Source organism: Diabrotica undecimpunctata, chromosome 5, assembly GCF_040954645.1.
Source record: "Diabrotica undecimpunctata isolate CICGRU chromosome 5, icDiaUnde3, whole genome shotgun sequence".
NCBI lineage: Eukaryota > Metazoa > Arthropoda > Insecta > Coleoptera > Chrysomelidae > Diabrotica > Diabrotica undecimpunctata.
The window spans coordinates 49,756,471-49,783,760 of NC_092807.1; the positions used below are offsets into that span (position 1 = coordinate 49,756,471).

The window sequence follows — 27,290 nt, forward strand, 5'->3', positions numbered from 1 at the left end:
ACGACACTGATGGATGCATAACCTGCGACAATGGTTCGGACTAACATCGACCGAACTGTTCAGAGGTGCCGTAAACAAAGTCAAAATAGCCTTGTTAATAGCCAACGTCCGAAACGGATAGGGCAAAGGAAGAAGAAGAAGAATTCAGGAAATCCTGTAACAAGACCATGTTCTGCTCCCTCTATGATAACAATGTCCCAAAATCAGTTTGACTCTTTACTTTCGATACCTACTAATTCTAATAAACAAGTATCTGAAAATCTCTTGGTACAAATCAGAGATCTTTAGTAGACTTCCTACATCTATGTCAGGAGGAAATTTCGTTAAATGTACTGCTCGCTTTGATGATATTGTTAACTCTGATGTTGAAGCTTTTCTCGACCATGTAATCACTTTTAAGGACTGTTCCCAAATAAATAATGAGAATGCTCTTCGTGGTTTATCCATGCTGATCAATGGTTTTTCTGATACATGGTGGCAAGGTATTAAAAATACAATTCTCACATGGTTGTGAACCCACTTAATTATTTGTTTCTCATATTCGAGCTTTATTTGCACAATTACCTTATGCCCTAATTGAAGAGGTTCAGTTGGATATAGTTTATGGCTTAATTGTACGTACATTAAAAAAAGGTTACAAAGAAATAAATTTTAAAATTTTAAGGAACTTTTAGTGGAATCTCTAGAAATTTAAGCATCCTTAAAGGAAGGTTTAGTTGCTACCGACTCTGGTCGTCGACAAAAACCTCAATCATATCAAGAAAAGAACTCTTGCAAAATAAAATTCAGATCAAAGTGTACATTTTGTAAACATATTGGCCATATTCAGTCAGAATGTAGAAAATTTGACATTAGTCAGAAGACTAAGCACTCGATAACTTCTAATTCTAATGATTCAGTTAGCACGTATCTACCTTCTAGTCGTTTAAATACGAATCCTAGCACTTCAAATTTACCTTCTCAACGTTCTTCCAGTATAGTTTAAGTTTGTTATGGTTGCAATACTCCGGTTATATTCTCACAAATTGTCCTAGCTGTAAAATTTCTGTTAATCCTATTACCACAGAAGCATCATATTTTGTAGAGCTTCTTTTAGCAGAAACTAACAAATTGAATAATCTTCCCCTCTTACCAATAAGTGTCTTAGGTTCGAGTGGTTGCGCATATATTGATACTGGAGCTAAATGTGCTATAGCTGGAATTAAACTTAAAATCATTTTATAATCAAAAGTCTACACTGTTACCAAGGAAACGAGTTTAGTGCTTGCTGACCGTGTAAGCCGCACGATAACAGATCGTATTTTTGAGTGTTCGGTTCTCATATTAGATAGATCCATACCTACAACTTTTGTTGCATTTCCTGAAGCATACATCGGCTACAAAACTTCTTGACATAGACATCTTAAAAAATTCTGGCGTTATTGTTAATATCCTTTAAATGAAAATTTCATTTGTTGATTCTCCTGATATTCAACATAAATTATTACGGGAACCTAAATTTAGCAATGCTTTAATGAATCTTCTGGAACTTACTTTACGACAGAATGAAACTTCACACTTAAATACTTCTGAGCGTAGCATTTTACAATGTTTGATAAATCAGTACAGTGGAATTTTTATAGAACATAATGAACCTACACCATTTGCTGAGCATTGTATTAATTTAATCAGTGATATTTCAATCGCTGTGGCTCCTTACAGAACAACTCCTCAGAAAGCAGAAATACTGAAAAATAAAATCCATTATTTATAGGAAATGAAAATCATCGATGAATGCGACTCAGCTTATGCTGCACCTACCAGCAGTACAGCAACTACACTAGTTCCAGAAAAAGACGGTGCTTTTCGCATATGCGTTGATTACAGGCGCCTTAACGAAATAATTGTACCAGATAGGTATCCTCTACAGAGGATGGATGATCTAGATGATATATTGCATACGACCACACGGACACTATTTAAGACAACACTAGATTTGAAAAGTGGTTATCATCAAATAAGTGTTCGTCCATTAGATCGAGATAACTCCTTTTGGTATGTTTAGATTTAATCGTATGACTTTTGATCTCTGAAATGCGCCCGCTTAGTAGCGGATTACCAAGTATTGCTATTTTGGAATATTTAGATGATACTATTCTATCTAGTTCGTCTGAAAATAATATCAAAGATCTAGCTAATGCGTTTTAAAGGTTACAAGTATTGTGCGTAAATAGAGCAAAATGTACTTTTGTGTGCTCTTCTGTCAAGTATTTAGGAAATAGGAAATACTACCGACTTTAATTATCACTCCAAAACGTAATTCCAATAAATATACATTAATTAAACGATCCTCCCGTCTGTCTCGTCCCGTGTTTCTCCCCAGCTGATTGTGACGTAAGCGCCCTGCATAGTTACCAATACATCACACTCCTCCCTCCTGGATAAATCTACTCATCATAGTCCTCCAAATACCTTGGAGGTTTTCTTATTCGAGCAGGTGGCTTTTTAACTTCAGCGGCCTGCTCTACAATTTCTGGTTCTGGGTTTACAAATTCATTTGGATGCAGAAACAGGGGTTTCGGAGTTACGATTAATTTTGTTTTCATCGAGGTTGAAAATGTCACTTCGTCTGTTGTTTATTGGTGACACACACGGGTTGTGATTTGGTCAGAATGACGACGTAAAATTTTACCATCAGGAGTTTGAACTTTGTAGCTTAACGGTCCAGTGGTTTCAATTATTTTGGAAGGAAGCCTCTTTTAACCACCTGGAGCAAATGACCTTGCAAATACAGTCTCGTTTTCTTGAAAACATCTGGGTACTGTTTTGTAAGAATATTTCATCTTTTGCTTAGATAACATCTCTTTTCTAAAGTCTGTAAACGATCAAATATTGAACCCAATTTTCGCCCCATTAATATTTCTGATGGGCATCTCCCTGTTGTAAAATGGGGTGTAATGTGCTGAGTAAGGAGATATCTGTGTAATGCTCACTGTATGTTAGTTTCTATATTACTATCTGTCATTTTTTTAGTGTATTTTTTACATTTTGTACCATGCGTTCCGCTTGCCCATCAGTGGCGGCTCGTGGCTTGAGAGACAAGGTCGGCAAGGTATTTTTTGTCTCCTCAGATATGTATACCGTCTAATAAAGACTTTAATCAGCATAGGAGATTTTTTGTCTTTTTGTTTTTTGTTTTTTTTTTTTTTGTTTTTTTCTATAAATTTAGAACCTAAACATGTTTATAAATTAACTCTAGTCTACGTTGTTTGGAAGTAGCAAAATGGGTTATAACGTCATCGTAAAATTTATTAGAGTTTTGGAGAGATTCTAAAAGCTTTTTTTCTATTGACATTTGAGACAAGCTTGACATTCTCTCTTGTTTCATGGTATTTCGACAATACGTTTTGATTCTTTTGAGCCAAGAGAAATCTCGTTCATTTCAGGCAGACGTTGGTGGTAATGAGAGAATTAATGACAATAATTTAATAATTTCGGTAACAGTTTGTTGTAATGAATTGCAGTATATAAATTATACATATCTTGTAACTTATCCCATCTTCCGAAAATATTTGGATCAGCATATAAAACTTTTAATTCATTTTCTAATTTTATTTTATTAAAGAATGAATACTCGTTTCGAAAAACGAGTATCTATTTGCATGATAATAGTATCCAAAATTTCAAAATATACTCGTTTTTCGAGGTCTGTTTCTGTGTCATGCCTTTGTCTTTTTTTGGGGGGTTCGGAAATATCAAGCGAGTCCAAACCGTCACTGCGTATATACTGGAAATCAGTTTGAGTAAACACTTTCTTAAAAATATTTAAAAGTATGTTAAAAGAGTAATCATTTAATAAAGTTTTCAAACCGATTGCTTCACGGATCGAGATATCATCACTTTCAAAATCGTCGCATTCAATAATAAAATCAAAAATTTTCAAAAGCTGTTCACGAAAATCTGCTACAGTGAAAACTAACCGAGATTTAAAATTCCATCGGGTCTGACAAACTGTTGGCATTTTTTTCGAAACAAACCGTTCTAAAACATTAGTCCGTTTAGGCAAGCTTGAGAAAAATGAAGCAAATCCGCTTAAACTGGCAAAAAAGACGACATTCTTTAATTTTTTACATGTATCCTGCAAAACTAAATTCATTCTATGTGCATGACAGTGAGTAAATAAAGCTTGCGGTGCAATAGTTTTAACTTTTGCCTGGAGACCATTTAATTCACCATACATCACGGCAGCGCCGTCATAAGTTTGCCCTACCAATTTATTTTTGATATCAAAAAATTTTAATCTGTCCTTTAAAACACCAAAAATATATTCTGCCTTATGACTTTTACTCACGTCTGTAAAACCTAAAAACCTCTCATAGATATTACCACGTAACGCGTATCGAACAACAATTGATAATTGTGAATGACATGATATGTCGGTAGTTTCATCTACTTCTAGCGAAAAGCAAATGGTTTCCTGAATCTCAGATTCAATAACGTTACTCAAAATGTAACTAATTGATTCTATTAATTCATTCTGGATTGTTTTAGATACACCTCTAAATGTCTTCGAATCAGAAAGTAAATTAGAAAATTCCAAATCGTATTTCTTAAACATTTTTATTAGTTCTCTATAATTACCTTGATTTAACGAATGCTCCGATTCATCGTATCCCCTAAAAGATAATTCTTGACAACTTAACAAAATTACAAAATCAATTAAACGACGTAAAACTGCGTGATTATTTTTTACAATTTCGTTATGTTTAATAGCATTTTCACGTTGGGCATTATCTAAGGAAACATAGATATTTTGTTTTCCAAATAAATCTAATTTAATCTGGCTGTAAGTATGATCTTTCGAAATATCATGTTTATGTAAAGCCCTAAATAATTCCTTTAAATTATCGTAACCAGATTCACACCACAGATTTTGATGTTTGCCCCTATTTGTCGAAAATAAAATGCAAGGCCAACAGAAAAGTTTGTTTTTTATTTCACTCCCGGTAAGCCATGAGTACTTGCTGTACCAATTATCTGAAAATGATCTATTGCTTCCCTTACCCGCACTAATATTTATAAGCCGGGACATTTTAGGCAAAGGACGCCCCTTATTTTTAATAACAATTTGTTCTTCGTATGGAATAGATGAAAACCCATTATGCAAAATATAATTTACAATATCAGACTTATCAGTGTCAATACTTACAGTGCTTCTTTGTCGATTTGGGAGAAATTTCGTTCAGTAGATGATAGAGTACGGCTATGGTACGCCACTGGATATTCACGTCCCTCATCATCATGCTGACTAAGCACACAACCTACCCCGTAAGGGCTGGCATCACACGTCAAAAATAAATCTCTTTGTTCACTGTAATGTCCTAACACAGGTCCTTTCGCTAAATTTTCTTTTAATAAATCGAAAGCTTTTTGTTCTATGAAACGCCACTGCCAGGAAACATCCTTTCGGAGCAGAGCATGTAACGGATTCGCAATTGTTGCCTTGTCCTTTAGAAAAACATGATAAAAATTTAAAAGTTCAAGAAAAGCTTGCAACTCGGTTTTATTAGTTGGGCCGCGATTTTGTCTTTAGTGGGGCGTAAACCGTCTTTACTAATTTGAAAATCAAGAAACTTTATAGTTTTTGTTCGAAAACGAACTTTTCTTTGCGCAAATGCAATCCGTCTTTTTGGAAACGCGATAATACCGCGCGCACTTTTGAATCCAAATCTATTTCTGACTATTAAAATGTCATCGTAATAACGTAGTATACCAGGAATACCCGTTAATCTAGTGTCTATGAATTTTTGAAAAATTTGTGAAGCCACTGATATACCGAACTGTAAACGATTACATTTAAAAGCCCCTTTATGCGTAATTATTGTTTGTGCTTCAGCAGCTTCGCGGTTGACACTTAACTGCAGATAAGCTTGCGTTATGTCCAGTTTTGTAAAAACTTTACCGCCCGCAACTGTGGATAAGATACCCTGTACCGATGGCACTGAATAAGGTTCCGGATGTAACGCTAAATTCAATGTGGATTTGTAGTCACCACAATTCCTAACCTCCCCGTTTTCTTTGCAAACAGTCACAATTATTGGGGTGTACCATTTTGGGTGCGTAATCGGCTCTAAAACCCCTTGCACAATCCTGTCCAGTTCAACTTCGATTTTGTCTTTCAGCGCAAATGGAACTTTACGAGCTTTGCGCATAGGTAACCGTCTTTACATTTCAGGCGGAGGGAAAAAATGAAAAGCCGATAGAGTATGCAAGTCGCTTATTCACAGCGGCTAAACGTAATTATAGTTCGAAAGAGCGAGAAGCTTTAGCCATAGTATATGCAATTAATAAATGCCGGAGTTACATGAAGTTCGCCTATTAAATATTGTTAAAACAGATTATCAGTCACGAAAATGGTAAACGTCACTAAAATCCCCTACTAGCCACCTTGCTAAATGGTCATTGAAGTACAAAGCTACGACGTACGAATTGAATATGTTCCTGGATGAACGAATCGTATCGCCGATATGTTATCAAGGCCTATCTGTAGTCCAGACAGATATTTATGGCCTCTGTACTATCGCAATGGATGTAGCAACGATAAGCAATAAAAAACTTAGAGAGAAACAATTTACTCACTCACAGCTTAAAATAATTATTGATTACCTCGAATCTGAAGAACCTCAATTGGTAGACATCAACATATACTTACTGCCTGATAGATTCCCTGAAGAAAGGTTATTTACTACAGACAGAACAATGCCATCGACTATCTTAGCATTCACACAACCTGAAAAGTACCTTTTGTGGCAATTACTAACCCACAATTAATCTTTTAATTTACTAACCCGCCAAATTCCCAATAGAAACATTAAAACAATCTTTGGGAACAATCAAACACTGCAGTTTTGGAACCATTTTCCTAATAATAAATCCATATAAAAAAGAATACAATCCTTTAACTTTTTCTCATCTCCTACCAACACAATGTTCATTTCCGCTGTAAGCAGATCTATGTCAGTTTCTATTTCATTATCTTCAAAGAATATTATTTTCCTCCTTCACTCTCTAGCTTGCTAAGCCATAACAAAGCGACTACGCTGCGGCCGCCACTTTTAGAAGGTGATAGGATGTCATTTCAATTCATAATATTGAAGATGGTAGGCAGAGTTTTGGAATTTCTTGTGGTACAACCCAATGCACTGCTTGATCTAACCATTTTTATACAATTGTTCTAAACTATAAAGCCAAAGATTAACCAATATATACCTATTACAAAATCTATGTCTTGTTTAATTACGATTTAAAAATACATTCGTTTAAGTAAAAATTATATACTTTTCAGCTAGAAGATTATCATTTAAAATCACTCATAAAAAATTATCACGAGAAACAAGTGAAATTTTAAACAAAATATATTTTGTGCCCCCTTATTTGTGTCAACCTGTAGGACAACACGAGCACAAAACTTTAAAAAATAGGCTTCATTTAGTGTCCTCCAGTTGTACATCTACTTTCGTATGATCGAGACTAATTGACAGTGACGTTTTACCTAACCCCATAACTTTTTAAAAACAAAAACAAACCACTGCACCAATGTTAGAAATATATGTATACATTCTACTTCTCTGCTAAAATGTTTTAAATTGAATTATACATCTGAATATCCAAACCGTAAAATGAAATAGTTTACATTCATATGAAAGTAAGACATATGGAATTTAAAACAAAACTAACGGGACTTTCTTTATGTCCACGTCTGCATATCTGAAAAAATTGTTTAATATCTGCATGATTTTAAAATTTCAATAATAAAATGGCACAGAAAATAATTGACAAAGAATCAAAGTAAGTAAAAGGGCCATAGAAATCCTAAAAAGTTAATGATACTAAATATTTGATTACCAAAAGTGACATTTGCCTTAGTTTTTTCTTCATATATTTTAATAAAAACTGTTTAATCGTTGCAGTTTTCAATGACATTAGAAGCAGTTTTATTTGAATTTGTACAAAATTCAAAATTTCCATAACTTTGACTATATAATCCAATTTTTTAACTCCTACATATTTTCTCTAGATTCCCTTTTTACCTTAAATAACCTTGTCGGTTCTTCCCTCTATATTCTGTTTTCTTTAATATACTTCTTCAAAAACAAAAAACATGTAGTTTAAATTAAAACATCATTTATTCCTAAAAAGTATTCAGTTCACCTTTGAAGATAAAATCAGGTTTATTTTGTAATTAGTTAAGTAATTGTACTTCACAAACAATAAAACAAATTTTATAAACTTTGTTTATAAAAAAACTATTTTTTATAAACCTACATTTGTATGCAACAATTAATCATTAATTAGAATTGGTCACAAAAACTTGCTGGTGAGACATATATTAACTTTAATGTAATTAATGTTAAGCTTTCTTTAAATATTTTATTATGTAATATATTGTTTTAGGAACTGGTGGTTTATATTTGGAATTGTTTGTTTATTAACAATTGCTACAAGATTTTATAAAATTAGTGAACCTGATCATGTCTGGTAAGTAAATTCATTCAAAATACTTTCGTATTGTTTATAATTTTTATATAACTCCTTAGTCAATTCTTGCAACACTATTTATCTGCTTATTATATTACATATCGCACCCTTAGTAAAGTATAGGCACAACTCAAACAAGTAAAATGTTGGTAAATCGTATTTAAAGTTTTGTGTGACTAGGACTTTTAAGAAAATGCCCTATAACATAACGCCTGTGTATTATATAATCCTGAAAATGTTTGAACTAACACAGTAGATGATGTATTAAATGTTAGATATTTTTAAAGTAATAAAAATAATATTTTTTACAAAAAAAAATAATTTATCTTACCCTTGTCCAAATAAGCTGTTATAATTACTAAATGTTTCGGATAGATATTAGTCTATATCAAATTTGGTCAATGTATGATTACCTGGTAGTCTAACTTTGGTGTCATATTTCATAATAATGCATTATATTATGGAAGAAGAATGTTAAATACATTGATAGGCCATGTGCTGACATAAATGACAAAAAGAGTAGACAGAAGTACAATTTTATTGTTACAAAAAAATACAAAATAATGCTTTCACTTGCTTAAAATAAAAACAAAATGCTCTTAGTGTTCAATTTGACGTCAGAAGACAAGTCTATAAAAAATAATTATAAAACTAAAAAATGTTTAAAAAGATTGTAAAAGAAATTAAACATTACATTAAAGTAGGCCCTATTGAAGCTAGACCCTATTGAAGCTGGCAATGGGATAAGATAGGGAGATTCCCTGTTTTGTACTACTCTCTCAAAGTGAAGATGATTTACAACATATGCTGCACCAATTTAATATAACCGCCAGCAAATTTACTAAGATGTAAATTGGAGCTGGAAGGTCAGATAATATAACAACTGTGGCATGTTAATTTCTCTTGAATTTAAAACTTTTGACGAGACTGTATTTTCAGTTAACTTTGTCTAGAAATTATTATTTTTATCGCTTCAAATACATCAAGTGTGTGTACCCCTTTTTCCTTTTTTCCCCCTTTTCTTAATAAATTAGTTCTGGGTGTGAGAGATCCACTTTAAATAAAATCTCAGGACCTAAGAAATATGTTTCTCATGAAAAAGTTATAAAAACAATCATATGACTGAATTTCAGTCCGTCCGTTTTTAATCTCCGAGCAATATGCATTCAGACGTTGATATTTACGTTGTTTGAAGTTTTGTTTACTTACATGTGTGGTAAGTTGATCATACTCTGTTTTTAATTAAATGCAGTATTAAGAGATCCCTTTTTTTCATATATTTATTGAGTCCCACTAACAATTAATTTCACACACCAATTTTTTTTTTTTTTCAATGGCTCCCACACATTCAATTCCAGGTTCCTTACTCTCTGCCCTGCGTCATTCATTTATCGCTTTATTTTGTCGGAAAATGACGGCTGGTTTGGCGATTAGAAAAAGGTCATCCCAAATGCACCTGTTTTCGCAGTATCAGATATTCTCTACGAATGTCATCGAACTATAATGTGAGTGTTAACTTATTTATTGATTATTGTTGGTTTTTACGGTTAATAGCAGACTTTATTACGTCTTGTAACTAAAGTAATTAAATATAGGATTTATGGCAATTCCTGTATTTTTTCTTGTATTATATTTTCTCGTTTTCCTTCAAATATTCCTTGAAGAATTAACTACTTCTATGTTTAATTGAGTTTATTTATTTTATAACTGTAATCTGTTTATCTATAAGTTTACAGATGACGATCGGATTATGTAAATTGTGTTTTTTGGAGAATTAAGTAAATACATGTTTGCTAATTTCTAATATTAGCATGTACTTGTATATAATTTTTTTTGAGTATTAATAAACAATTTTTCGAGATTTATTATTTTATTTTTGTAGAGACAATATAAATCTTTGAAGTATCTTATTGAAAATGTAACCTTTTTCCAGTTTATGGGTAAATTGTCGATTTTTATGATTTTCTCCCATCATTCTTTGATATGTTTTCTGACGTATTTTTTTGATATCTTTGAGAGAAATGTTTGTTTAATTTATTTAACCCAATAGGGAGACGACCAGTAGGAAGACCACGAAAACGATGGAACATTGAAAAACAGAAAGAATCATTTCTACATAAAAAGAAGAAGAATAATAAGATGTAACCCAAGTATTGACAGTTATTCCATGAGAACTATTGACAACTATTTGAAGTGCGCTGGATATAATTTACAATTTTAAAAAATTTTACCAGCTTTCTTATGTTCAGACTTAGCCATACGGCTCACATTCCCTCTAAGGGGAAAATTCACTCATCCCAGATACCTACGGTATCAAAAGGATTGAGCTCTGGTAGGGCTCTTTCCGTATTATTGAGTCCTAGGTGACTTGGTATGCTGGAGTATCTAACAAAAAATTTCGTACACATCTGGTCGTAAAGAGTAGTGCAGCTTTCTGCATTGTCTTATAGAGATGTTAATTCAGACCCAGATTTCTTATGTTTTCTAGGAGGTTCTTCGGAATGACTTTAGTAGTAGAAAGAATAATTGGTATCGTCTGGGTATTTTTCATTCTCCATTGTCTCCTTATTTGCATTTCCAGATCTCTGTACTTGGCGATCTTTTCGTTGTATTTAACACGCAGATTATTGTTGTTAGGTATCGCCACATCGATGTGTTATTTGTCTCGTTAGTTTATTAACTAGTACGAGATCTGGTCTATTGTGTGCTACTGTTTGGTCTGTGAGCACAGTGCGGTCCCAATATAGCTTGAAGTTGTTTTCTTGAAGAAGTCCCAGTTTGATAGCTACTTCTTGATGAAGGATTTTCCCTACTGAATCATGCCGTTCCTTGTATTCAGTTGCAGCAAATGCCTGGCAGCACCCAGTAATATGTTGGATGGTTTCTGGGGCTCGACAATCATATCGGAATTTGTCGTTTTGGACTTGAGGGATGATATATTTAAGGTAATTTTTTGTTGGTATAACCTGATCCTGAATGGAAAGTAATGAACCCTCTGTTTCAGGAAACATCTTTCCTGATGTCAGCCAATAGTTCGACGCTGTATTGTCGACATAGTCTTGACTGACTTCATTAGGATGTCGCCGGTGCAGAGGTTTACCCATCCAAGTGCGCATTTTTTCGTCCTTAGTAAGATAATCTATGCTCATTTCTGGTTTTGTGTCTCTCTTCTCAGTTTGATCGGTGTTCTGACATCTACTGCACAAATCGCTGCATCTGAAAATAAGTTCTTATATTAGTAATCTGTTTTTCTAATTGCTTTCCTATATCCATAAGTCCTCGACCTCCTAAATACCGCGGTAGTGTCTTTCTCTCTACTGCACTTCGAGGATGGTGTTTTTGTGCCTTTGTGAAAGCGCGGAACATGCGTTTTAGTGAAACAAATTTGTACTGTTAAGGTGTGAACGAAGCAGCTGTTTTACCCTTCGTACAGCTTTCTTATGTTTACTAATGAGTTTTTAATTCTGTTACCTTATACTATCCTTTAATTTTTGTACTAATTGAGATCAATCTTTAGCTTAGGAAATGAGGAAGTAACTTTTAATATTTTCATACAGGGACTGTCATCACTGTAACAATTCTGGATTTTTAACCATTATGACTACCCCTGGTTTTAAGGCAAACTGTTGATAAACTCGATTTACTCGGCTTGGTAATATTTTGACAGATTAATTATCAGAAATATACAACACAAAAATTCCTACCACACCGTATTAATAACTGAAATAAACGTACTGTAGCAGACATCTTTAATTAAAAAAAAAGAAGAATAATTATGAATAATGAAAATGTATATTCATTAATTTTAATTAAAAACTTTCTATTTGTAATTAGTAATATATAAACGACTAACAAACATCATAAATAAACATTTAAATATTAATTAATTAAATAATACAAAAATAAAATTTCGATCCTATAGATTGTTTTTCTCCCCAGTCTTAGATAGAAAAAAACATCAATAAATAGAGAAAAACTGACAACGGATTTCGATTCAGCAGTTAGAGTTATTACAGCAAAAATTGTCAAAACGGAAATACTCACTTACGATTTGGAGAAAATGAATAAAACGATATGATATAACTCACAAACGACGATAGATACACTTATTTTGACATAATATACACAACAGATTTGTGATGAGCGTGCAAAAATGCGTCTAAACATGTCTTACTTAACATCCGGTCATAAAAATTTTTCAATTCATTTGAAAATTTTTGTTGACTTCCGGTTTATTTTTAATCTTTTTAGATGTAGATTTAGTCGTGGAACATGCAACAGTTGTTAAAAATGAGATATTCTGAAACTTTAAACAAGCGATCGATTTGATTTCGATCCCCAGCCAAATAAAAATTCGCATAGAAAAATGAGTTTTGCACCGATAAAAATTGTTGTCCCTTTTGTTGATAATTTATGAGTGAATAGTTTTTTACTTTAAGTTCAAACATTTATAGTTTAATATATTTTTCAGTTGGGATGAGACACATTTTGGTAAAATGGGAAGCTGGTATATCAACAGAACCTTTTTCTTCGATGTGCATCCACCGTTAGGGAAGGTAATAACAATATTTATTTATTTATTTATTATTTATGTATTCACGGGATGTGCCCATTTTTACAAAAATTTAACAAAAAGAGAATATTGTTACGATAATTATCCTGGCCTAAAATAACCGTAAATATTATGACTAATGTGTTCTGTTTTTAGATTTTACGAGAGTATTCTATTAGCCGGCAGAAATTTACCTGAATGGACCTTCCAGAAACGGTCGAGCCGATGTAAAAAAATACCCGTTTGCCTTACCGTTATAATTTCGCCGCAAATCGAGAAGGCTGTTCGATGATTCTAGCGTAAAGGCAATGGCATATATAAAGGACATTTGATTTGGAAGGAACAGTTAATTCGGACGACGCGCTCGCGATAAAATGTTACGTTCGCTTTTTAATAAATTATGTATGTTTAGTGAAAATAAATAAATATCAGTCATTGTGCTTTTTAATGAATTAAGATAAGAACAAGACATTATAAATTAAAGACTTAACAATTAATAAATTCACAACAAATGGTGTCAGAGTGAGATCGAACATAAATTAGACTTATAATAATAATACAAGTGAATATAAAATAAATTGTGAAAATGGCTACGATTTATGAGCTGACAGTGACTAATTTAAGAAGACATCTCGAAGACAGAGAATTAGCTTCTACCGGAAAAAAGGCTGAGTTAGTCCAACGACTAAAGAACGCTTTGCTAGAAGAAGGACTAGATCCAGAGACTTATATATTTGAAGATGCTGTCCTCTCGTCGATTTCGAAAGTTTCTTCTGATGTAGCCAAGGTTTCTGGTGATGTAGCCAAAGTTTCCGGCGACATCGCTTCGTTGGAAGACAAAGTTTCTAACGAGATTTCTTCGCTGGAAAGCAAAGTCTCTGCTAACATCTCTTCGGAAATCTCTAAAGTCACTTCTGAGATGTCTGCCCTGGACGATAGAATATCTTCATTAAAAAACCAAGTTGCTGCCGATATGTTAGCCTTCGAAGAAAAGATATGGAAAGAGATGGAAAGGAAGATGGAGGAAACAGGGACAGCAGAGAGAGGTAACAATCCGATTACAGTGGAGATAAAAGAAGACCAGACGAAATTTAAGTTGGAGACACGGCCGAAATTTGAAGGAAGTGGAGGTTCTATTCATGTTAAAGTCCCAACTTTCGACGGAAAATCATCATGGAACAACTACATGAAACAGTTCGAATCAGCCGCAAGAGCAAATGGATGGTCTGAAAAAGAAAAGGCGGTAAACCTGACTATCGCCCTTCGAGGAGATGCCTTAGATGTGCTTCAGACCATAGCCGTAGAGGAGACCGATGATTTCGAACAACTGAAGAAGAGGTTAAATATGCGATATGGCCACGAACATTTGGAGCATGTATATCAGTCACAGCTTAAAAATCGTAGACAGAAGAAAGATGAGGCTCTTCAAGAATATGAGGTAGATATTGCCAGATTAGTACGATATGCTTATCCAACAGCTCCCGAAGACATGATGGAAAAATTGGCCGTTCAAACGTTTATTGATGGTCTTCGTGATCATGAAATGCAGAGAACACTGCGATTAGCTCGTCACAAGACGCTGGTTGATGTCCTATCCGCCGCCCTCGAATACGAGTCAGCTACGCAGGCCTCTGGCGGGTACAGTAAAGTTAGGACTGTAAAAGAGGAAGGAGATGAAGATAAACTTGACCAGCTCGTTAATATGATGAAAAGCATGACATACCAGAAAACGAAGACCATCAGATGCTGGAATTGTGGCGAAATAGGACACGTACGAAGCTCCTGTAAGCACCCTAGGTACGACGCAAATCAAGAAACTCACCATCAGGAAAACTAGAACGGGTCAGCCTTAGGGGGGCAGCTTCGACCCAGAACTTTTCCAAAGACCCTCTCATACTAATAGCTTCTTTGAAATGTCGTGAAGATAGTGTATATGTAGATGGAGAAATAAATGGTAAAAGACATACGTTGTTGGTGGATACCGGAGCGACCAGAATCATTATACGTCCAACAGTTATAAACAGCCGTAAGAAACTGTTACCAACGAGGTTGCGACTTCGGACCGCTACAGGTGAAAATGCCAACATTCATGGAGAAATCCAGGTACAATTGGGAGTTGGAGCAGAAAAGTTCGTCCATACTGTTATAGTTGCTGACATCGAAGAGGATGTTATATTAGGAATGGACGTAATGAATATGCATGGATTCCAATTGGATTTTAAGAATAAGGTAATCAAAGTTGGCAACGAGGAGGTATTTCTCCATCCACATAATGACAACACTGTGCAAGCAGCCATTACAGAAGATACAGTCGTGCCTGCGAGAAGCGAAACGATCATAGTAGCGCGACTACAGGGAATTGTAGACGAAGGGAGACCTGTTATGATGGAGCCTTGGAACCACGACGATGAGGTTGGCCGTGGAATCATAATTGGAAAGGAATTGGTGACTTCGGCTAAAGAAATTCCTGTGAGACTTATCAATGTCAACGACTACCCAGTGACCATAAAGAAAGAGACAAAAGTAGGAACTTGTGTACCTGTGACATCCATAATTCGTCAGGCGACAACATCTGATAATTCCAACGACAAATTCGACCAAATGGTTGCAGTTGCAGGACAGTCTCTAAATCAGATGGAGAAAAGGAAATTAAGGGAATTTCTTCGGCAGTATCGTGATATTTTCGTACCGAAAGGAGGAAAGACGGGAAGAACTACCGTTGTTAAGCATAAAATTGATACTGGTAATGCTAAGCCAATTCGTCAAACAGCTCGACGATTACCACAGGCGAAGAGAGAGGAAGCTGAAACGATTGTTCAGGAAATGAAGAAAGACGGGGTGATAGAACCTTCTACGAGTCCATGGGTCTCTCCGGTGGTCCTGGTTAAGAAGAAAGACGGAACGACGAGGTTCTGTGTGGATTACCGTTTGCTGAACAACGTTACCAAGAAAGATAGTTATCCTCTGCCTCGGATCGATGACACATTGGACACATTGGCTGGAAGTAAATTGTTTTCTACTTTAGATTTGAAGTCTGGATACTGGCAGGTAGAAATGGACCCAGTCGATAAAGAAAAGACAGCCTTCACCACAGGATCTGGATTGTGGCAATTCAACGTTATGCCATTTGGACTTTGTAATGCTCCTGCGACATTTGAGAGGCTTATGGAAAATGTGTTGAGAGGGTTATCTTGGAAAACATGCCTGGTTTATTTAGATGACATAATCGTCTTGGGGGAGACATTCGAAGATCATTTGAGGAATTTAGAAAACGTTTTTAATCGACTTAAAGCTGCCCAATTGATGCTAAACCCCAAGAAGTGCCAGCTATTTCAAGGTAAAGTCAATTATCTGGGTCATATAGTCAGTAAAGAAGGAGTGGCCGTGGATAAGGGAAAAATCGATTCCATTAAGGAGTGGCCAAAACCAACTGACAAACATCAAGTGAGAAGTTTTCTTGGACTATGTACTTACTACCGGAGGTTTATTAAGAAGTTTGCAGATATCGCTAAGCCATTAACGCGACTTACAGAGGAAGCAAGAGAATACCGCTGGGATATAGACTGCCAAAATGCCTTTGAAACGTTGAAAAAGCATTTAATAACAGCACCAATTTTGGGGTATCCACTGCCAGAAGGAGAGTTCATCTTAGATACGGATGCAAGTAACGTGGGAATTGGAGGAGTGCTGTCTCAGATTCAAGGAGGACAGGAACGAGTCCTCGGATATTTTAGTAAAGTCCTTTCAAAACCTGAGCGGAATTATTGCGTCACGAGAAGAGAACTTCTAGCAGTAGTTAAATCAGTAGAGCACTTCTACCAATACCTCTATGGCAGAAAGTTTCTAATCCGAACCGACCATGCCGCCCTTAAGTGGTTGATGCAGTTTAAGAATCCAGAGGGTCAGATAGCCAGGTGGATCGAACGACTCCAAGAATACGATTTTAAGATTGAGCACCGGGCCGGAGTTAGCCACAGAAACGCTGATTCTCTTTCCAGAAGGCCATGCCCAGCAGAGTGTTCCCACTGCAACAAAACGGAATCCAAGGAAGCAGCAGTGCTAAGAACGACGATTGTCAACGACGACTGGACGCCTACTAAGATAAGGGAAGAACAAGAGAGAGATCCAGTTATACAGAAAATCCGAAAATGGAAAGAGGAAAACCGTCGACCACCTTGGCAGGAAATATCAAACCTATGCTCAGTAGTTAAGACGTATTGGGCCCAGTGGGACTCATTTATCATCGAAGATGGCTTGCTCAAACGAGTCCTGGAAAATGATGACGGTTCAGAGAAGAGAAGACAGTTGGTGATCCCAAAGAGCAGAATAGCCGAAGTACTTCGTCAGTTACACGACAGTCCATCGGGAGGGCATTTTGGTGTAAGGAAAACCCTTCAGCGAATTCGGGAACGGTTTTATTGGATGAACAGTTCCGACGACGTAAAAGACTGGTGTAAGAAATGTACTATTTGTGCTACGAGTAACGGGCCTCACCGGAAAAGGAGAGCTCCTATGAGACAATATAATGTTGGAAGCCCGTTTGAAAGAATAGCTTTGGACATTGCAGGGCCATTTCCAGAAAGTGAAAATGGGGGCAAGTACATGTTGGTAGTAATGGATTACTTCACTAAGTGGGTCGAGATTTACGCACTTCCAGACCAGAAGGCCGCCACCGTTGCAGATAAGTTGATCCAAGAATATATCAGCCGATTTGGAGTGCCTTTGGAGATCCATAGTGACCAAGGCAGGAACTTCGAAAGTGATCTATTCCAAGGAATATGTGATAGACTAGGCATGAAGAAAACAAGAACTACCGCGTATCATCCGCAATCGGATGGTATGGTAGAACGAATGAATAGGACAGTTGGCAAGTATTTGACAAAGATGGTGTCCGATCATCAGCGAGACTGGGACCAATACCTTCCGTTCTTCACAATGGCCTACAGATCTGCTGTTAACGAATCAACGGGCCAGACACCAGCCAGAGTCCTATTCGGACGCGAAATGCGACTACCTTGTGATCTAGAATTTGGGTGTCGACCTGGAGAAGATGTAGCAGGTGAAGATTATGTGATCGAATTACGAAGAAGAATGGACGATGTACATGAGTTGGTCCGTTCCCACCTTCAGATCGCTAGCGACCGAATGAAGAAACGGTACGATACACAAGCCGAAAAGGGTTGCTTTAAGAAGAACGACAAAGTATGGCTGTATAATCCCAAGAAGCGAAAAGGTTGTTCTCCCAAATTGCAGCAGTTTTGGGAAGGTCCATACCTCATCATGGAGAAGATCAACGATGTCATCTACCGAATAAGCAAGATTCCGAGGGGAAAGCCGATGATAGTACACCATAACCGGCTGGCGTCTTTCGAAGGTGACCACGACGTAGATGAAGAAGTGGAAGTAAACCAAGTCCAAGACGTGTCTGACCTCACGTTTGAGGAATTCATGGGTGCCTATGGAGGTACCGGTAAAGCAAGACATGGTGTTACCACTGAAGAAAAGCAAGATCTACTCGCGCTCCCCGATGACTACTCGCTGGCCCTTACCATCCCGGCCAGTATCAAAGACGCACCAGGGTTGGCATCCGTCTTTCGAAGGAAGTTTGGTCGAGTTGCAGAACTTCAATGCCAGGTGCCAGCTCCCGGTAAAACCTTGAAACTCCAAGATGCATCACGTTACCTTTTCTACCTGGTAACAAAAGACACTGCCCGTGACCAACCTACCTACCGAGATGTGTGGGAAGCCTTACTTCAATTGAGAGAGCACGTACTAGAGTCCGACGTGCAAAAGTTAGCCATGCCAAAGTTGGAGTGCCGCCAATTAGATTGGAGGGTTATCCGAAATATGGTGGAGGAGATCTTTAAAGACACCGAAGTCCAGGTGTTAGTCTGTTGCAATCCGCATAGTTACTGGTGCGGAGAGAAAACCGTCCCTTGTCATTTTTATACAACTGGAAGTTGTAAAAGAGGGTCCAGTTGCCGATACCAGCATACAGTTCCGGTTTCAGTCCCGACAAGGTTCCAGGAGGAACCATCTTTTAAGAGGGGGGCAATGTTACGATAATTATCCTGGCCTAAAATAACCGTAAATATTATGACTAATGTGTTCTGTTTTTAGATTTTACGAGAGTATTCTATTAGCCGGCAGAAATTTACCTGAATGGACCTTCCAGAAACGGTCGAGCCGATGTAAAAAATACCCGTTTGCCTTACCGTTATAATTTCGCCGCAAATCGAGAAGGCTGTTCGATGATTCTAGCGTAAAGGCAATGGCATATATAAAGGACATTTGATTTGGAAGGAACAGTTAATTCGGACGACGCGCTCGCGATAAAATGTTACGTTCGCTTTTTAATAAATTATGTATGTTTAGTGAAAATAAATAAATATCAGTCATTGTGCTTTTTAATGAATTAAGATAAGAACAAGACATTATAAATTAAAGACTTAACAATTAATAAATTCACAACAATATCCTTACCATAACAAAAATACTAAAACTAAATATTAAATAATGATTAAATAATTATTAAATATTGTTAAACAAATTAAATTAAATTAAAATTAAATTTTCCTGAAAATCTTATTAAATAGAAATGAATACTCCAAGTTAAAGGTCAGATTTTATATCCACGAGATCATAAGATTGACTAAAGTCATTTCCCAGTCTCTAAATTCTGTTCATATCATAAGAGATAAGTTGCCATAGTTAGTCTGACAGTGTTTTATAGAAAATTCTTGAGTATCTCTAAGAATTCTAGTACTACATCTAAAGTTGATAACACTTAATAAATCAGAACAGCAGTGGTATGGTCAAGTAGTTTATAGAGAAAAACTAGCTCACATTTAGTTCTGTAGTCTTCTAGGGAACTGATATTTAGCCTTGACCTTAGTTTCACCAAAGACATGGTGTATAAGTTTAATCTATAAGCACAAATCCGGAGAAACTTTTGAATTTTTTCAAGGGTCTAAATATGGTTAAAATAGTACGGTGACCATACTCTAGAAGCATAAAACAGGATGCTACGGACAAAAGTAAGATATAAAATTCTATATGTGGGTACCGAAAGATCTAGAGAGTTACTTCTGATAAAACCTAGATTGCGGTATGCTTTATTTGACAAATTGTTGATGTGAGGGATAAATGAAAAGGAACTGTCAAATAATACCCTCTTATTTAAGTCACTCTTGAGAAAAGGCTTGTATTATTCTGATAGTCAAACAACAGTATTTTTAGATTTGCTAAAGGATATAACAAAACACTTATCTTCAGCTGGACAACATTGGAAAGAGTCCAATTGTATAGGGAAGTCAGGTGTTCTCGGATCCTTAGACAGTCAGATAGGTTTGAAACTTTAAAATATAGCTTAAGGTCACCAGCAAATAGCAAAAATGGTCAAACCTTTATTACCTCAGAAATATCATATTATCAGAAGAGGACCCACATGTGAACCTTGTGGGACCCCTGAACTGACCAAGATAGGAATCGAAGGTGAACCCTTAGAAATACAAACTGAACTCTTTTATCAAGATAACTACTTAACCATGAAAGAAATCATTCAGGAATGCCAATACATCTTGTATTGGCATCATGTGGTATTGATCTGTTAATGCTTTGCGATATGTTCTAAGATCTGAAAATAAGATCTAATCAGCTGCTGATTGAGTATGTTTGAATCTAGCATGAGCAGTTTTTTTTTTTATTAACAAGTTTTTGTAATTGTGGAGAAAACCAACGAGGAAATTTTGAAGGTTTATATGTTTTTTTTTTTGGAACAAAAAGTGATATTGCTTTAGAGACTACTCCATAAAAATTTTTACTGAGATATTAAGAACTGAATCATCGAAAATAGTATTTCAGTCAACTGAAGAAAAATAATTATTTAGGCCTATAAAATTTGCATTACGATAGTCAAAATATGTAGTATTATAATCTAATTGTTTAATATTACCATTAAAACTAAGACCACAAGTAATTGCCACTTGATGAAAGTTCTTGGGAAGCAAATTGTCAAATGTCTCGTAGACGGACAGTTTCTGATAATCTTCAATACTGTGGAAAATGAGATAAAAAATACTCCACGTCGATTTGGTATGTTATTTGATTGCCTCAGGTTTAGGTAAGAGAAGCATTCGCATAGTAGCATTGCTGGATAGTTTCGTGAGTAATCAACGGCAAGCCCTCTTCATTTGAGTAAACCCAAGAAGCCAGTGGTAAATTGTAGTCGCCAAATAAATATACAGGTACATCTGGCCTATTGTTTTAGTTTTAACTGCCGAGCAATGACTAAGGTAAATATCTTCTGATGAGCTCGGAGGAATGTATACTCCACCCAAGATAACTGATGCACATTCATAATCCACTTGAACAAACAGATGCACAACAATTAACGGCAAATTTGATTTGTTTTCGTTTAAAATGGTTTCGTAACAAAATTAAAACTTCTGCTCCACGCTGCTTACTACTAGCTGCTTAATACTCTTAAGTTACGATCCAATCTGAAAATGTGGTAGCCAGAATTTTACAGTTCATTATCTGAATAATCTTGATTTAGCCAAGTATTTACCAGAATGATGACATCGTAGTTGCATTGGGAGATGGAGGTTCAATTTCATCTAGTGGAGTACGTATTCGTACGTACGTACTTCGAAATTTTACGAGGGGTGCGACAGGGGTGTATTTTGTCTCCTATGCTGTTCAACCTCTATGTGGAGAATGTTTTTGCAGAGGCACTTGAAGGCACTGATTGTGGTATAAAGGTCAACGGGTACCCGATAAATAACATTCGTTACGCTGACGACACCGCAATAATCACAGATAACGAACATGATATGCAGTTGATACTAAATAAAAAAAACACCACAGGAAAAACATATGGCCTGAAGATAAATGCTGGAAAAACAAAATGCATGACAATAAGAAAGGGCGCATTTTTCAGAGTACAACTGCACGTAGATAATGCTCCAATCGAGCAAGTGACAACATTCAAATACTTGGGAATGATGGTGAATGACCAATGGGATCCTCAACAAGAAATAAAATGCCGTACAGAACAAGCAAGACAAGCTTTTCTTAAATTTAAACCGCTACTTTGTAACCGCAATCTTTCCTTCAATCTCCGTTACAGAATGGTTAAGTGCTATGTATGGTCCATATTGTTATACGGCATGGAGACATGGACGTTGAAAATATCTTCCATTAACAAGTTGGAAGCCTTCGAAATGTGGACCTTGCGAAGAATGTTCCGCATACCATGGACAGATAGGGTGAGAAACGAGGAAGTCCTAAGAAGAGCAAATACTGAGAGAGAATTGCTCAGCTTGATCAAGGCACGAAAGATTGGATACCTGGGCCACATCCTGAGAGGGGAAAAATACGCAATCCCTCAACTAATTATCCAAGGAAAGATTGACGGCAAGAGAGGAGTAGGTCGCAAACAAATGTCGTGGCTGCGAAATATAAAGAACTGGACAGGCGTAACTAACACTGGCGAACTTTTGCATGCCGCAAAAGACAGACGTCTGACCTTAAGATAATTCGCCAACGCACTATAGGTGCACGGCACCATAAGAAGAAGAGGAGTACGTATTCTTTTAAGATTCTGATAATATATGGACATAGTATTTATTGCGTTTGGTTTTTTGAATATTCTTAGTTTAGTTAAATATATAAAGTTTCAAAAGATATTTAAAAAATGTAGAATATTGAAGAAGAATCAGAACCACAGAGAAATAAAAACGAATTCTAAACCAATTAAATTATCAGAAAATTAAAATATCGGGCATGAATGTACATGCAGAAAATTTAATTAAAAAATGGTCATAAAAACTTAGGAGTAAATAGTAGTGAGGTACTAGAAGTTTTAGCTGTTGTAAAAAAGATCTTCTCATTGTTCATAACCCTGCTGTTTCTTTTTGAATACTGCTATAACTAACAAAGCCAAGGAGGATTGCGCTACCTGAGAAAAGGAAAGCCAAAACGTTTTAAAAAACAAAAAAGGATGTTAAGAAATTGTGAAGAGGTTTAAATACGTGAGTTCCTGTTTAACATCGCACTTATATCATGATTAAGATGTAAGATCACTAATAGAGCAAGCAAGATCAGCATTTAACAAAATTAGAAATCTATCAGGTAACCATTTACTCAGCATCAACTTGCGTTTATGTTTCGTTCATTGCTATGTTCATTCCGTTCTCTTATACGACTGTGAAACGTGAACGTTTAAATTAAATACTTTTGAATATAGAGTCTATAGATTTACAGAATACTCTTGAAAATACACTGGATGGATCATGTTCGTAATGAAGAGGTTCTTCAAAGACTTAATAAAGAGAGTTGATTTCTAACATTAAAAAGAGAAAAACTGCTTACCTTGGCCATGTCATAATGAACAATATAGCAAAGCTTTTGAAATTAATAAGCGAAGGAAAATAGAAGGCTACAGGGAACTGGAAAGACTTAAACATTCCTGGTTGAAAAATATAAGAGATCGGACTTATTTGGACTTCGTTCATTGTTTCGAGTTGCACAAGACAGAGAGCGTTTCAATAGAAGATGGTACCGTAAGAAGAAGTAGCAATAACGACTATCAAATAAACAAGGGGGCTAAAATCAACAAATAATAAAATAATTTTTGGATTTAGTCAAATTAAGAAAGAACATTATGTAATTTGACGCCACTATAAAAGGAAGAATATATAAAAACGAACAAACTATTTTGTATTATAATATTTTATTATGTTTTCTATTATAATATCTTATATCCTTCGTCTTCTAGTCAATATTATTGTCTTTGTTAATTTTTATTTGTATATTGCATATATTTCCCATTTTCAGATGCTTATAGGTCTTTCTGGATATTTGACAGGATACGATGGAAAATTTGCTTTCGATAAACCTGGTGATAAATATGAAAATACGTCATATCTGGGAATGAGGATGGTAAGTAACCCTTTCTAAAAAAATTTAAGCGATTCAAAACGTATTCTAATTTGGGATTACTGAACATTGTTCGCTTTACTAATTTTATTCAAAAACTTTGTGGGGCTACTAGGGGACACTCAACTTCACAGTACTGTTACATGATAATCGGATCATTAAGATGCATCCCTCTTCAATGGCTTTCCATCCTATAAGGAATAGCCCTACCTGATATCCGCAGAAAGAGTGCGCTAGTAAGAGAACATACAAAGATTAATAATAAATAATAACCGTGTATTACATATGCACAAAGAGACTCGCCACTTAAAAGGAAATAGGCTAAAATCCAGAAATCTGCTGCTAATTTCCTGGTTCAAAATATCAAATGACTTTGAGACAAACAAACATTGAAAAAATAGATAATAACAAAGCACATAATCACACATTCACATAGTCCATCCCAATTAATTGGTTCCAGGATTTAATTTGAATCGTAAGACATGATTGATATTAAATAGAATTCGTATCAGATGGGGTAATATCAAAGAGAGGTAAGATTAAGTCTTCAAATTGTGACTTTGTAATCATCGAACGACCCATTAGAAATAGTAGGTGCCAATGGTTAACAATATAACTACCTCCGAAAGTTGGGAGCCAATGTAGAACAATAAAACTCACAACTCACAAGGTCTCGACTAGATCAGTCTTTCAGGTATGAGAACGTTTATCTTAGAAGTAAATCTGAAAATGAGTTTGGACAAGTAAAGCAAGATATTCACTAATCATATTTATTATACATAAAAAACATATAAAATTGAAATTTTAATATTAAATTAAAATCAAAGCAAATCTTGCCTACAGCTTTACAAAAAAGATTTTTAAATGATACTTATGGCTTCTGATCTTGCGTAGTTAGACAGGATTGCAGAATGGTTGCTAGTTCCATTTGTTGATATTGTTATGTTGGATAGGGGTTCTTACAGTATAAGACTACCAATGGTCGACCATGTGGTTCGGGAAGTCCTCACCCAAAAAGGTTGACAAAAATTGGTATTGGTCAAAAAACCCAGAGAAAGATTTAATATATAAATGAATTTTCAATCGAGGATCAAGCTTAAATAAGTAAAAGACAATATAAAAAAAAATATAATCCACCTTTACAGAATTAAAATGGCATGGCAGAGTAGAGTTGCCAACTGATAGATATAATTTTTCGACTGAAGTGTGGTATATAAATTTATATATGTTCTATCTCATAGAACATAATGGGGTCTGAATACAGAAATTAGAATATTAAGTGAAAATTGGAATTTAGATGACAGAATATTTAGTAAATAGAAAGTTGATCTAAGGGTTGAGCGCCAACTATTTTTAATAGTAGAATGAAAGAGACATGTTAATAAATGAATAAAATCGAAAACAATTGAAATAAAATATGAATGTGTTGCTTGTGTGAGTCCATTTCAAAAGGTAAAAGAAATAATAAATTAGACTTACTCACAATCAATTTAATTTGTCTCCAAGTAAGAGATGTAGTGCATTCAAGTCCTTCCCCCTTTTTTAAATTTAATGTTTGTTTCGTCCCCCTTTTAAGTGTTTTCTGTGTGTCTTAAATTGTCCTTAATTTTTAATTTTAATTTTAAATACTTGACTTTGCAATCATTTGCCATATATAACAATAGAACTTTATCAAAGAAATTTGATAATTACAAGTTGAAAGAATTGCACACCCACACAATTTGTACATCTAACCTCATTCATTGTCTTACAACTGTCACCTTCGTAAAATAAAATCTTAATAAATAACACACATTTCATAAATATATCTCTAGAATAAATATAAATAACTTTTAAATAACTCAATGGTATAGAACATTACTTTCATCAAACAAACAATCACATTACACCTAATTTAAGTTACCCATTTAAGTGACCTATCTCTACTTCTTGGATAAAATCTGTCTCCTCAAGAACTTCCCGTTTACTGTCAAACAATTACAATAGCAGACTTAAGTTCTCCAATCAACAATACAGGATAGTTTGAACCATGTTCTTTCAACCATCAATTAATAGAGTACCGGCATCATTTATTTAACTTTGTATCGAGACCTGAAGATGCTTTGCATATTGTAGAAAGCGAAACCAGTCGTCTGGATAGTTAAATTAAATTGATTGTGAGTAATTCTAATTTATTATTTCTTTTACCTTTTGAAATAAAATAATTGTTCAAAGAAAAATAACAAACATGTGACGTTTATAACATTACAAATTTGGCCATGAAAGACAAAGCACACGACACATTTCCTTTGAATGTCCTTTCCGAGCATATGCAGGACCATGGAGATGCTTCTTTGAAGCAGTAAACTAGATAGTGGCTTCGAAATAAATGTGTAGTAAACATAATAAATACATTTTAACGTTATTGGTATTATTTTCATATTCATGTAAAGTTTGAACTTACAGCATTTTGCTTAATATCTGCCATACCCTAAATCCTTTGACTTATTAAATGACCTTAAAATTTAAGTGACCTTAAAATTCCAACTAGACCAAACATGATATGGTCTGATGACATTGAGATAATGTTCAGGATAAAAAACCTTTATTTAGTGCCAACTTTAGCAACTCAGTATTCTTATAGAAGTGATGTTCGTTCTTTGTTCAAGAAAAAATTAAGACTATATAAAACCATAGTTTAAAATATTGTGATCTATCATCGGAAGTGTAAAAGCTAATCAAGTGAAAGGAAATATTCCAGGACCAGATTGAATATAGTAACTAATAGATAAAGAGAGCAATATCTTAAATGAAAGACATAAGAGATACTATGGAAGTAGAGAGACTAAAGCGGTGTGTCTATTTTCAATGAATAAGTATTAAAAGACAAAAATACTCAAAATATGATTTGTAACACAGTATATTCAAAAAGAAGACACGGACCAAGACGTAACTGAAATGTAGCAGTGGTTGCCGCTATAAGAAATAGAGACCAATGAGATGACTAGAAAGATGAAGATGTTATGAGCTATGTAAAAATATATAGAGTCTACCAACTTTCCAACTAACTATTATTGTCTAATTCCAATATAATATTTTTAATGATTGAATTTTTTCTGTAGTTTTGCAGTGCTCTTGGATCAACCATTGTACCAATGGCTTTCATAGCAGTAGATGAAATGACTGATAACATATCTGCAGCGTTGTTTTCATCGTTATTAATTTTGTTTGGTGAGTGGTCAAAAAAAAGAAGCTATAAATTTGTATATATAAAAAATATCTATAGCTATAGATTAATAAA

General features: G+C 35.0%; 1 protein-coding gene across 2 annotated transcripts in view; it reads left to right on the plus strand.

The window, feature by feature from the left end:
- The first annotated feature begins 7,515 nt into the window (after positions 1–7,515).
- The window catches only part of tw (Protein O-mannosyl-transferase 2), a 96,212-nt gene continuing 76,437 nt past the window's right edge, over positions 7,516–27,290 (plus strand). The window contains exons 1-5 of one of the 2 annotated variants that reach the window (XM_072531932.1): positions 7,516–7,827; positions 8,434–8,517; positions 12,989–13,073; positions 23,909–24,013; positions 27,112–27,220. In XM_072531932.1, the coding sequence (XP_072388033.1) occupies positions 7,796–7,827; positions 8,434–8,517; positions 12,989–13,073; positions 23,909–24,013; positions 27,112–27,220 (415 nt within the window). In that variant the 5' untranslated portion in view covers positions 7,516–7,795. The remainder of the gene's footprint in view (positions 7,828–8,433; positions 8,518–12,988; positions 13,074–23,908; positions 24,014–27,111; positions 27,221–27,290) is intronic. The other variant, XM_072531930.1, reaches the window with a different exon arrangement.